General features: G+C 36.4%; 1 protein-coding gene across 6 annotated transcripts in view; it reads left to right on the forward strand.

The window, feature by feature from the left end:
- LOC132378293 (heterogeneous nuclear ribonucleoproteins A2/B1-like) overlaps positions 1-12864 on the forward strand; it is a 29032-nt gene extending 16168 nt beyond the window's left edge. For 3 of the 6 annotated variants that reach the window (XM_059945091.1, XM_059945093.1, XM_059945094.1), the window contains exons 9-12: positions 899-1015; positions 3146-3216; positions 3573-4944; positions 6538-12864. In XM_059945091.1, the coding sequence (XP_059801074.1) occupies positions 899-1015; positions 3146-3192 (164 nt within the window). In that variant the 3' untranslated portion in view covers positions 3193-3216; positions 3573-4944; positions 6538-12864. The remainder of the gene's footprint in view (positions 1-898; positions 1016-3145; positions 3217-3572; positions 4945-6537) is intronic. The other 3 variants (XM_059945092.1, XM_059945095.1, XM_059945096.1) reach the window with 3 other exon arrangements.

Below are 12864 nucleotides of genomic sequence, written 5' to 3' on the forward strand. Positions count from 1 at the left end.
ATGATGTCACATGAAATTCTATTTGCCATGTTTACTTCTCTTCATTCAACCTGTGCCATAAGAGTGATATGTTCCTAATACAGCATGCCCTCCAACTTCTTTTGTCGTCAGCAAACTTGAGAAGCTAAATAGTCTGCCCCTCCTTTTGAATCATTAATATAGTTAGAAAATTGTTTGGGACCAAGAACAGATCTTTCTGGTTGTATTCTTCCAGCACAAAAGACATCTGTTCTGTTTGTCTTCTATATGATAACACACTCGTAGTATTGAAGTTTGATAGTACCCCAGTCTTGTGTGAGACCTTATCAAAAACCTAGATAATCCAAATATATTGCATTTACACTTCCCCATCTGTTCATTGCTTGTTGTATCCCCAAAAGTACAAATACATTGCTCTTTATTTTTCTTCCACAAAAATTGCGTCTGATTGCATTTTACTCCAAGTGACTAGCTTTTTTCTTAAGCCATGGATTCTAGAGTCTTGATATCAAAAGATGTTAAGGGGATGTCCATTATAAAGGTTTTCCCCATGTTTTTTTTTAATCTAGCCACCTGTTAGCTTGGAGTATTTGTCAAGTAATCTTGCATGAAGGCAGATACAAAATATTGTTTTAAATCTTCCTTGATTCCCAAGGTCATAATTTTTTCAATAATTAATCATTATGGATTCCAGACCATTACAAAGTCCAACTTGGAGTTTGCTGTTTAGTGTTTGCATTGATAGTGATTTTTTGGCGGGGGGTGGGGGGGCTGCAGAATCTGCTATGTAAAAGAAAATATGGAAAGATTTGTGATTTTTACAAATGACATTGAAATCTTTTCATAACCACAGCAAAGGATAAGAGTTAATGAAAGGGCTTGAACAAAATATAGTAATCTACCTTTTTTTTAACCTTAGGAAATTTTGGTGGTGGTGGTAACTTCAATGATTTTGGAAATTACAATCATCAGAATTCTAATTTTGGACCAATGAAAGGAAACTTTGGAGGTAGAAATATGGGTGGACCATATGGAGGTAATTTCTCTTGTTACCTTATGGTAGAAAGTTTATATTGGGAGGTTTGTAATTCTTGTCTGGGATGAAAGGTGTTCTTAGAAAGTAGAATCATGATATTGTTTTTAACTTCAATAGATTGCTTTGAGCAGTTCCAAGGTGAAGCTTTTTTTTAGCATACCATAAGCAAAGTTTGAAAGGTTTGTCTTTACAGCACTCAAATCATAATTTAGTATTACTGTGTTGTTACTTTCCTTCTATGCTTATTTAATGGAGCTGGCCATACTGTTGCTCAGTGACAGATCTTTCAGGTGTTGAGAGGAGTGTCAGACCGATGAGATGATCCTATCCTCAAGTCATTGTTCATTGTCTAACTGGAATCGCTTGACACCTTTTTCAACAGGGAACACAGCTGTCCCTTAAGTTGTCTGCTGCTGGCAGGTTCAACACCCTTTCCATTACCTTTTGCAGAAAGGTGCAGACTGATTGGGGAAGTTTTCATGAAACTCTTGTTGCAGACTATCAAGAACTGTCTTTCAAATGAGATGCCACGTTATGTACCTATCTGCTGTATTGGGAATGCATAGGATCCCATAGAAGTTATTTCATTTGTGGTAGCATTATGGGACTTTGCTGTCCACAAATTTATTTTTTCATTGGTTATTTTTCAAAGGTGATTTGTGCTGATAAAACTTGCAGGTATTCTCATGTCATGAAAGTTCTCTTCCATTCTACCAGCTTGCCTAGTGACATTGTAATTTTACGAGAGTATTTCAACCATTAAGTATTTTATGCTTGTTCAAAATGGAAAATATAACCTGTACAAATAACCTCTTGTCCAAAATGTTAACTAGGAATTTTAAATTTATCTGCATTTGCACAAATATCTAGTGATAAATTTTAATTGCTAAAGTTAAATTACATTAAACATTGACCTGCTATTGGAAAGAAACTTAGCATTCCTTACTGAGCCACAGCTTGCATTAAAATCATCTTTATTTCCTTGTAACAATAAAACAAATTTGGAATCTTGTGGCTGAATTGCTGTAATAAGCATCAGTCTTGGACATTTCACTAAAGAAATTAAGTGTAAACTTGAGGTTTTAATTAGAGAATAGTCTTTGCCTTTGAGCCCTTTCAGCTTTGACTTGGATCTTCAAGAAATTAACCAGGATGACAATCAATTTTAGAATGCAATGTTTGAGAATTTTAAATTGGTGAATAAATTTCAGCATCTCTAGAAAAGTTTAAATACTGATTGCTGTGGATCCCTTGCAAATGCTATAATCTCAATTTTTCTCACAATAGCGTATGGAATGAGCTGCTAGGGAAAAGATTGGTAGAGATGGGTACAATTACAGTGATTTAAAAGACATTTGGATAGAACATTTCCTATATGGACAAGTTGGATTTGGGCCAAGTATAGGCATGTGGGACTGAAGGCACTTTCTGCTTGGGCAAAAGGGCCTGTTTCCTATCTTGATGTTTGTTTTATTACTATATTTTATTTTTCTGTAGGATTGTTTTACTTGTGTAGATTTAGTGGTTACTTATATTGTTAATTCTGCATTATTAGGCTTTAAGATGAGGACCTTTTAATTGTACTAGATGTAACTTTCCTAAAAATTGATAAATCCTTGGTTTAAAATACTTGAAATTAAGTTCTTCAATGATCGTTCAGAATTCTTAACTAACGAACTTGGTATCTTCAGACATATTTGGTATTTATTTCAAAATACTGGAAGCATTGAAGTCGGTAGAATCTGTGGAAGAAATCGTGGATGTTTTCTGTTTAAAATCCTTCAGGGGAGCTCGTCCTTCAGTTTAATGCAAATTTCCTCAGTGAAAGTTATTCCCTATTCTTAAACTAGAACAAAGCTAAATCTTAAAATGTAAATTGCTCAGTGTGCCCAAAGGAAGCTGCTGGTGTTAAGAGGAATTCAAGGCTTTTTTTTCCAAGGAAGAGTGGGTGATCAATTGGCATTTGAGAAGGACTAATGATCAATTTACAAGGTTTTTTGCTGAGGCTGAGTTGTGAATTCTGACGTGTACGGGAGGGGGGGGGAATGAATTAGAATATGTAGTACAGCAGTATTTCTGAATGAAAACTAATTGAATTGGGTAAGCACATTTTTTACAATTTAATTTTAGGAAACTATGGTGGAGGCGGAGGATTTGGTGGCCGCAACAGATACTAATTCAACAACAACCCCATTCCAAGGGTAAGTTTGTGATCCATTCTGAACATTTTACTGTTAATAATACCAGTAATATGTAAACTTCAAACATTGACATTAAATGAACCTTTGAATTGTTAAATCTGGAAGGTTTCAAGTAATCTTAAATGATGATTTTCATGTCTTTGCTCCAAATACATATGCACAACTATTCATAATTGTAGCAAATGCTCTGGGGAGGAGTAATGTAGTTAAAGTGTATTGTAACTAACTTCTGGAAACATAACATTTGGCAAAACGGTCTTTGAGGGCTTTGTACCATTTCTATGTTAAATAGATAGTAACATTGGATTTTTGTGATTAACTGCTGCTTACTATTTACCTTTATTTTATTGTAACAGGCATCACTATATAAATAGGGGAGGATGAGAGCCCAGAGTTTACAGGACAGCTGCAGGTTATTCTCTCAGCAAAATTTTAAGGAAAAAATTTATCTCAGCGGAACATAAAAAGGCAGTGAGATGACGGAAGACTCCAGTGCACAGGCAGAGAAAACCATTTTGTCAATGCTTGGGATTGTTTATTGAGCGGACTCTTGATGTGGAGAAAGGACTGTAAAGATGCCTTGGAGACAGATTTATAGCTTTTTAATTTTCTTTGCTGTAGTATCTTTGTAGTGTTCTATACAAGTTCCAATGTGGAATTGTTATGAGTTTGAGGGGATTTTGACTTTTAAATATTCTTAGATGCACTGAGAATTTTGAGAGCTATGAACCAGGATCATGGAGTTATTATATACAGCCTTTCTATGTTAAATATCTGCAGTGTGTAGAGTTTGGAAAATGTTGTATGTCCACAGTAACTTTTAATAAAATCCCAAAAAAAAAGAAAAGGGGGTGTGTAATTGTTTTCTTAGGTAGATATATTGTGGGTGGGTAATTCCAGCTTTTATCACAGCCAGGGAAATGCAAGGACTGCTAATCAGGCATAAAGTGCAGAGATGAATCGTCAAGTCCTCAGAATTTAAAAACTGCTAGAACTGGTTTCTGCGAGAAGGAGAGATCGTTAGAACGTATAGATACAGCAGCTACTTCATCGGCCAGGAAAGGCATGATCCGACGTTAAAACAGCAAATGGTTTACACTTCCAAGAAAACAGGTCTAGCACAAGAAGTCTGGACAAAGAAGCCTAATTTCAGCCAGCACTGTTGTAACAGTGAGCGGTATTCATGGATCAAAAGCTTTTACTGCAGTAAATTTAAAGAGAAGGCCAACGAAAACAGATGTGTCTTATAGAGCAGAATAGAGCTAAGCATCAGTTAAACTTCACCATGTAGGTAAGATATTATTTAATTGTCTTTTATGTTACAGAAGTGAAGAGGTGGTCAAAACTTAGCTCATAGAAATCTAGCAGATAATTTTTTTGATATATCAAATTTGTTCTGTTCTATCACGTGGGAATTTCTTTACTCCAAATTCACTTTGGTGGCTTTCCAATTTACAAGAACAAAAATAAAATTTCAGTCTCTTTGTGCCTAACTAATATCATTTCTATGCCATTTATGGTTTTAGTTTCTGAAGGTGGGTGTTGATTGTCCACTGGATCTTAAAGTGAGAGCTGCCAGTCTTCATTCCACATGTGATCAGAACCATCCTCAGCCAGCATCTGACCTCTGTCAACTGGTCTGAGCTGCACTGAAACTGAAATCACAGTGGTGAGGGCAGTGATCTTGGCTGTAAGCCACATGATGAGTTTTGTTCTCTTCTGAAGTAGGTAAGTGTACAGAACTGAACCATTAGTATTAATTTGAATGTTGAGACTGAATGTTTGCTCTTCAGAGCTGAGAGCATTGATGCCATGCTTGAAAATTATAAAACACATATTGATCGCCTTGCTTAATGAAATACTTGTATAATAGAGCTTTTTTTTAAAAAAGAAAAAAACCCTTTTCCTATTAAAGCACTGGTAATTTAAAGCAAAACCTTTATTGACCCTTGTGCTGTACAAAATCAGTTAAGTTTATTGTCATGTGTACAAGTAAAGTGAGCTACAAATAAAATGGAAAATTTGCCTTCAACAGCATCACAGGCATGTTAGTATAAGAATGGGAGGGGCCTTCAAAAACAAGACCTTGTCTTGAATAGCTTTTTCTTTGCCCTTTGTCTATGGTAATACAATAGGTGGTCTGTTTTTCCATTGCTGTGGTGAAGTTAGGGTTGTGCAAGTTGGCTCAAGAACCTGAATTCATTCCATTGATTAAAAGAACCTGTACAATACTTTAAGTTTTAAGTGATCTGTTCATACCTATTAATGTTTGTGCGGTCTGCATTCAGTGATTTGGTTATGTTGAAATTAGGTTAGTATGCAAATAAATACAACTTCAAATGAGTAGGTTTCAGACTGACACATGGAATAGAAATGTTCTTTAATACAGGCTTTGCTGTTCCCACATGGATCACAAGTAGCTAAATGTATTTAGATATTTGGTTCATTTGCAACATCAGGATAGGAATTTGGACTTTGATGCCAAAGTCTTTTTTTAGTTGATGCTTTGTGGAGGATTTGGGAAAGAAATAAGTGAAAGTGATAAATGCTGATAGACTGATCAGGCCATGTTTGTTTCTTGGAGTGGAGAAAGTTGAGGGGAAATGTGTATAAAATAGTCTGGAGTAGATGGTAAGAAACTGTTCCTGTTAGCAATACATTCTATAGCCACTTGGGTAGGTAGATGATTTGGATGATTTTTAAGAACTTTTGTTGAAAGTACTCCAACAGTCCTCTAGTAGTGGTTTCCAGACTTCCAGTCACACTTCTGTTAAATTTAATCTTTGAACAGTGGAAGTGCCATGCCATAAGCAATGCTCAGGGCTGAGAAAATAGAATTAGTATAGAGAGGTATGTAGAGCCAAAGGGATTGTTTCTGTGCTAATTGGCTGATTAATAGTTTCAAACTATAGAGAATCAAATTTTAAAACTTATGCAAATAAATTAATGTAGGAAAGTATAAAGAATTGAGTTTCTATGAAATTAAAATGGGATAATTTGAAAAAAAGTGGCTCAGAAGTTGAACATTTAACCATGGTGTCCTAAAAGGTTCTATATATTAGTTATTCAGTATAACATGTCTCTAAGCTGGAGTTATTCTGCTTTTATTGTTAAAATTGAATAATTTGGTTTGGGGGGGGAAATCAAAAGTGTGGTTGTCATAGTTTTTTGTCAGATGTCACTTGTGGTTGCCAGCTGAATCTTGCACATGACTAAAATCATTTGAAGAGGAGTTACTGAATTAATGTTTTGAGAATTGTTTATCCTCTTAACTCATTCTGTGAATGTGGGACTTACATTTGTATTGTTTTTCTCTTGCAGGAAGTGAAACAGAATTCTCTGGATCGTGAGAATTTTTGAGGATGCTGAGTTCTTTGAATTAATAGCTTTGCATTCGTGGCAGGTTTTAAAAGTGGCTTTGACTAAAAGCTCCCAATTTAGTTATTTCAAAAAAGCTGGTGGCAATTGAGTTGCCATTTTCTCTTTCATATTGCAGTATTATAGACTATACAATTTGTGTATGGATGTGAGTGGCAGACACGAGCGTGGAAAGTTATTGAGCTTCAAGCTAAGGGGATACTAAAATATTAATCAGGAAGTTGTTCACATTGGGTAATAAAAATAAGAATTGGCTTTGTTGATGAGAGTAATGAAAACCTGAGACATTTGGATCCTGCTGATGTGCTAGGAGATAGCAATAGAATTACAACTTTTAACTTACAGTTCTGCCAAAATGTGGAAGCCAACCAACAGATAGTTTTCGTGAATATATCTGTCTTCAGGATAAATGTTGAAAGTTATTGAAGTGCTCAAAAATTGGTTAATTTGGACCACTTTTTTGTCCTAAGACTTGTATGACAAGCCACCTGTTGTAGAATTTGTGATTACATTCCTTAGTGTGTGTATTGGTGTAATTGACTGAGTTTTCCATGACACTGAACAATTTGGCTTTGTTACACCAATAAATTTGTCATTGGCTTGAAAATTGTACTTTTAAAACCTGCTGTGTATGGAATTGTGCTGCAGGAATAATGAATGGAGAACCTTGATGGTTGAGGGACAGAAATCTATTTGAGAAATAAACACATGAACCACTAGGCATTCTAATAGTTGGGTCTTATTGACCCTAGGAATTTTTGGAAAAACTGCGTTGAAATTTTCAAGTGCTCTTTTTTTTCCCCTTGTTTGAATAGATTTGCTTGCCGACAATTGTGCTTCTGTGTTAGCTTGCTCTGATATCTTTTTTTAAAAAACACAAAACGTCATCTTGGGTGGAGCTTGGAGAAATGTTAGTTATGAGAATACAAGATAGGGAGATTTATGATCATTGTCACAAGTATTCCTATAGGATTATGGTTCTTGTTCCCAGGTTTTAAGATGGCTTGGAATGTCTAATTAATGTAAGTATTACTTGTCAAATTGGTGTCTGGTAAAGGACACTTTTTTCATCATGCAAATATTAAAGGGTACTCAGAAGTTAAATCAGTACTATGAACCAGATGCATAATTGTGAAAAGGTGAGTGAAATTATTTTGTTGTTAAAAGTAATTCAAGTTAAACCTAGGTTATAACCACTATGAACGTATAATTTGTGTAAGTTGGCCTAAGGGACAGAAGACAACTATATCTTAGCTGAAGCTTGGATAACAGTAACAACAGTTTGTGGATACTTTAGTACTTCATATAAGTAAATACATTCTATTGTGCAATTAACATCTGAATATTACTTTTAAATTTGGGATTTAACTGAATACTGAAAATTAAAAATCGTGATGTCATCTATGAAAATTCCCGATAGGATTGTCTACACTTAAGGCCACTGTGTGCTATTTTTCCACTAGATGAGCTTCCCACCAGCTCGTTATAATTTATAAAACTAAATTTTATTTATTAAATTATTCCTTGTGACATTAGAGCAGAATGAATGGGGTGTGATTTCAAAGGACAGATGTAATACTAAGATCTGGAGGTTATATGTGGAATGCCTTTTAATCTGAATATATTTACTTTGGAATTGACTGATGTATGTTAAAATCTAAAATTCAACATTTCAGGGGAATGTAAATGTGCCAGTTGAAATGTGACCTACACATTGAGCTAACTGAATGTAGCACGATTTGTGGAATAGCAGTGATTTGGGCACAGCCTGTTGAGAGGGTGATATTTGGAAGTAGACTGAGCAGACCACTTTGATCATTTAAAGTAGTTACTTGTGGCAGTGCCCCACTAAGAGCTTCTAAACCTTGTAACTTGGTAATGTCAGAAGTCCCAAGTGGAAGCATACCACAGCCTGTGCTGGGCAGTTCTGTGATTTGCAAAAGTCCATGTTTGAAAGTGGCTAAAAGAATTTTCTGCATTATTTTAATCTTTTATATTGGTGATTCGTCTTTATCTTTATTCAATTGACTTTGTTGCAGTGCCTCACCTACCTCTTCAGCTTCAGTGAGACTTTTCTTTGATCTTGTTCGCTTCAGGAATTCCCAAAGAATGAATCTCTTAAAATTCATCTATACTAGGGGTTCCCAACATTTTTTAATACCGTTAAGCAAAAGGTCAATGGACCCCAGATTTGGAACCCTGATTTGTAGGGAATCTTAGCCAACTTGTACATTAACTTTGTTTCCATTGTGGGATGCAATAGGATGTATTTTGGCCATTTAACAAGATAGTCTATTATACTTTTTTAGTGATTTTGATGAACTCTTTCACTGCCTTCTGGGATAAAGAATTCAAAATAATTGTCACCTATTATGTGAAGAAGTTTCTTCATCCTTTAAATTTAATTTTGTGACTAGTTTATTTTGCAGTAAAAAGCCTGTTTTTCAACACCATTGTGATTAAAACCCAGCATACTAAACTTTCCTGATGCGGTTGCATGTTGTTTTTATGTGATTGTGCAAGAATATTCCCTCGTGAATATAACGTTACCCAGTCTTGAGATACTATTCTGTTATATACTACAAAGAAGGTGACCTCAGTTTTTGCCAGGTTAATACTGTTTCTTACCCACTCACTCAGCTTGCCTATATTCCCTATTCTCCATCCCATCCAGTATAGTAAACTTGGAGGTAGCAGAGATCAAATGCTGTATGGCTTACTGATTATGAATAACTGGTACCTAAGCATGAATGTAGATCTTCCTTTGCCAGATAATGTTTTAGCTCTTTGTTTAGTATTCCATTGGCTGAGAGATCCTTCTCTCAGTATTGACATTTTTCATTTGTGTTCTCATCCTTGGGCACTCATGTATTTGTCCTAGATGACGGTAAATTTGGACAAGTTAATGATTGATTAAATAGAATCAAGTCAGTTATGTTTCCACTGCTGATTAGCTCTAGTGGCATATATTAAGTGTTGATGGATCTGTGCAATCATGCATTCAATAAATCAGAATGGATCCTTTAGGGCAATATTGTGTCAGTTGAATGGTTTTTCAAAAAAGTAACCATTGATCTTGGTTGCTAGTATAAAGTTTTAGGTCAACAATGAAAAATACTGGATTTTTGTGAACTGCAGTGTTGGAGGAGGGTAAGGAGTGCTATGAGTAGATTATACTTAATGGTAAAAGCATAGAACACCAATGCAGTAATGCCACAAATAAGCTGCTATGTATGGACAACAGCATTTATACTCTAGGCTGATCCTGCCTCAGAAATGGTAAATTACTGACTTGATAACAGTTGAATTAGGATAAATTCTTTGGCTATTTTTGATAGAAAATACATTTTGCAGGTGTATTTCTCAATAAGATATCCGGGTGTCCTGCTTTTCACCAGGTATAATCTGTAGTGGAAACAATCCAAACCTGAATTGAAAAAATTTAGCAGAATTGGCCTGAAAAAAGCCAATTTATGAAAATGTCATCCAAAGTTTAAAACTTTACAGGATACTCTTCAAGTTAGGTGGCAGTGCCTGGAATTCTTTATACAACTCTGTACTTGAGGCGGAACTTATTTTTAAATTATGTTTGCATTCAGCAGCATTATAACCTTGTAGATAACAGATGACTCCCTGTATTCAAACCGTTTGGGTAATGGAAATTCAAGAATTTGCAAATCACTACTGAAAATTTTGCGAGAATAGTAAGTTGATAGGAGGGTGGGAAATAAGAATAAAAATTTTCAACTTGTTTATTGACCACATACTGTTAACGAAAGCCATGATGTGCATAGTTAACTGGAAATATAAAAATTTGCACAGCAATAATTTTCAAATAATTTAACTTTTTTAATGTAAAAAAATTCTATTTGCCCTGCGATTGAGACTAATTTTGGGTCCTTTACCTGGGTCTGACTGGCTTTAGGATATCAGTCAAACATACAAGTATGTATGTGTGAGGCGGCATTTTTGAGACATACGTTGTGGTTGCTTGTGACACATCTTATCACTCAGTACGTCCTGGAATTCTAAAGAATGAGCATTTGCAATGCACTGGCCTAAAAAATTTGTTTGAGGGTTGAATGCCAGCAGTTGCCTTTTGGAATCGTGAGCCTCCCAACAGCACAATTAAATCCAAGAAAATGGTAGTTAAAAAAAAAAGCAGACAACTAAAATAAGCTTAAAGGTTTGCATAAAATGCCATGATGAAGATTTATTTGATTTGTCAATTTGGAATTTAATGCATTGGGTGTATTTTTTCTTCTGTTACCATTAAACTTAAACATATCTCCAAAGGAGGTGTACCAGCAATAATTGGAAGCATAAAACACTTGTGCCTTTACTGTGTTCAATTCTAAAGTGCAATTCATCTCAATGAGAAATATAACCAATTTTATTGTATTTACAGAATGTTTAATTTGTAAATAGGTATGTATTGATAATTGCATGGACCCATTCTAAATGTGAATGTTTATCTTGTGAACAAAACAAGTGATTTTGAAATAAATCTCTGAAATGTTATATTACTGCCCAATATCTGGAAAAAAACACATTTGAGTCCCTTGATGTATTCGCAGGTACTTTATTTACAACATGTCTCTTTTGTTACTGAGGCTGACAGTATTTGTAAATTTACAAATTTGTATTTTGATTAACACACAATGCACACATTTTAGATTTGTGTCCAGATGCATCTCAAGCTGTACTGTGGCAAGAGTGGGGGGGAAATGGTGGCTGGGGAATAAATAATTTGTGAGTACATAACTGTGGGCCAGTGCTATATGGGAGTGTAAACAAAATGAGCATTTAATATTTAGTTTAAAAAAAACTAATGTACGCTATATGCAGTGGCATTATGGGTAAACTGGAAAGCTATTTGTAAGTGGTTGTGTCTAATTTGAACATGATTTTTAGAAGCAGATTGTTAAACCAGTGCTATTACACTTAATAGATAAGTTGGGGCAGGTATCAGTTAAAAGTGCAAAAATACAACTGCAGATGCTGTGGGTCAAAGAATACGTATACGACGTTGGAAGAACTCAGCAGGTCAGGCAGCATCTGAGAAAAAGAGTAGCCAACGTTTCGGGCCGAGACCGCTCATCAGGATCGGTGGGGGAAGAGGGCCGAAGCCCAGTAATAGTTATAGGGGAGGGGGAAGGGCTAGAGGCGCCAAGGTGGAGAACCAATCAGGAAGGATAAAGGGGAGGGGATGAAAGAACGAGATAAAGGAGCAGAAAGTTGAAAGGGAGGGGGGAATTACCACCAGGCTGGAGGTTACCCGGACGGTAGATGAGGTGTTGCTCCTTCGACCTGAGCTTGGCCTCATGGCAGTAGAGGAGGCCATGTATGGACATATCTAGATGGGAATGAGGCAGAGTTGAAGTGGGTGGCAACGGGGAGATCCTGTCTATCGTGACGGACGGAGCGGTCCCCCAATCTGCATCGGGTCTCGCCGATGTAGAGGCCGCACTGAATGCGATAAGAAAACTCCAGCAGACTCGCAGGTGAAGTGTTGCCTCACCTGGAAGGACTATCTGGGGCACGGAATGGTGGTAAGCGGGGAGGTGTGGGGACAAGTGTATCATTTGCGCTTACAGGGATAAGTGCCGGGTGGGAGTTATGTCCAGGTAGTGGCGGAGGGAAAGATGTGCTGGGTGGTGGGGTCCTGTTGAAGGTTGCGGAAGATAATGTGTTGCATCCGGAGGGTGGTAGGTGAGTACAAGGGGAACCCTGACTCTGTTGTGGTGCCGGGAGGATGGGTTAAGGGCTAAAATGCGGGAGGTGGAGGACATGCAGGTGAGCGCATCTTTGATATCTTCAGAAGTAAAACCACGATCCTGAAAAAGGACATTTGGGCAGTCATGGAACGGAAAGCCTCATCCTGGGAGCAGATACGGAGGAACTGGGAATAGGGAATGGCATTTTTGCATCAGTTACAAAGTAAAGGGTTGGCTATTCAGTACAGCTGCAAATTTTTTTCCCAGCCAGATACAGTGGATGGATGGAATTCCAAAAGGAATTGTAATACTTGAGTTTTTAAAAAAATACTGAAATGATGCAGTTGTAAATCAACTACAGTATATAATTATTTTACTGTTTGCACTTCCTCCCATTGTGAAGCACTTTAAACTACATCATCTTCATGGTAAGTTGTGTAGAGCTTGTATTGTTCACGGTTTTCCTTTTCTTCATACCCTTCAACTTGTCCTGCAGTAGAATTTGCAGATGATACATGCCTTTCCTTTAAATGATATTAAACTTTGAAACCAA

This window comes from Hypanus sabinus, chromosome 20 (genome assembly GCF_030144855.1).
Source record: "Hypanus sabinus isolate sHypSab1 chromosome 20, sHypSab1.hap1, whole genome shotgun sequence".
Lineage (NCBI taxonomy): Eukaryota > Metazoa > Chordata > Chondrichthyes > Myliobatiformes > Dasyatidae > Hypanus > Hypanus sabinus.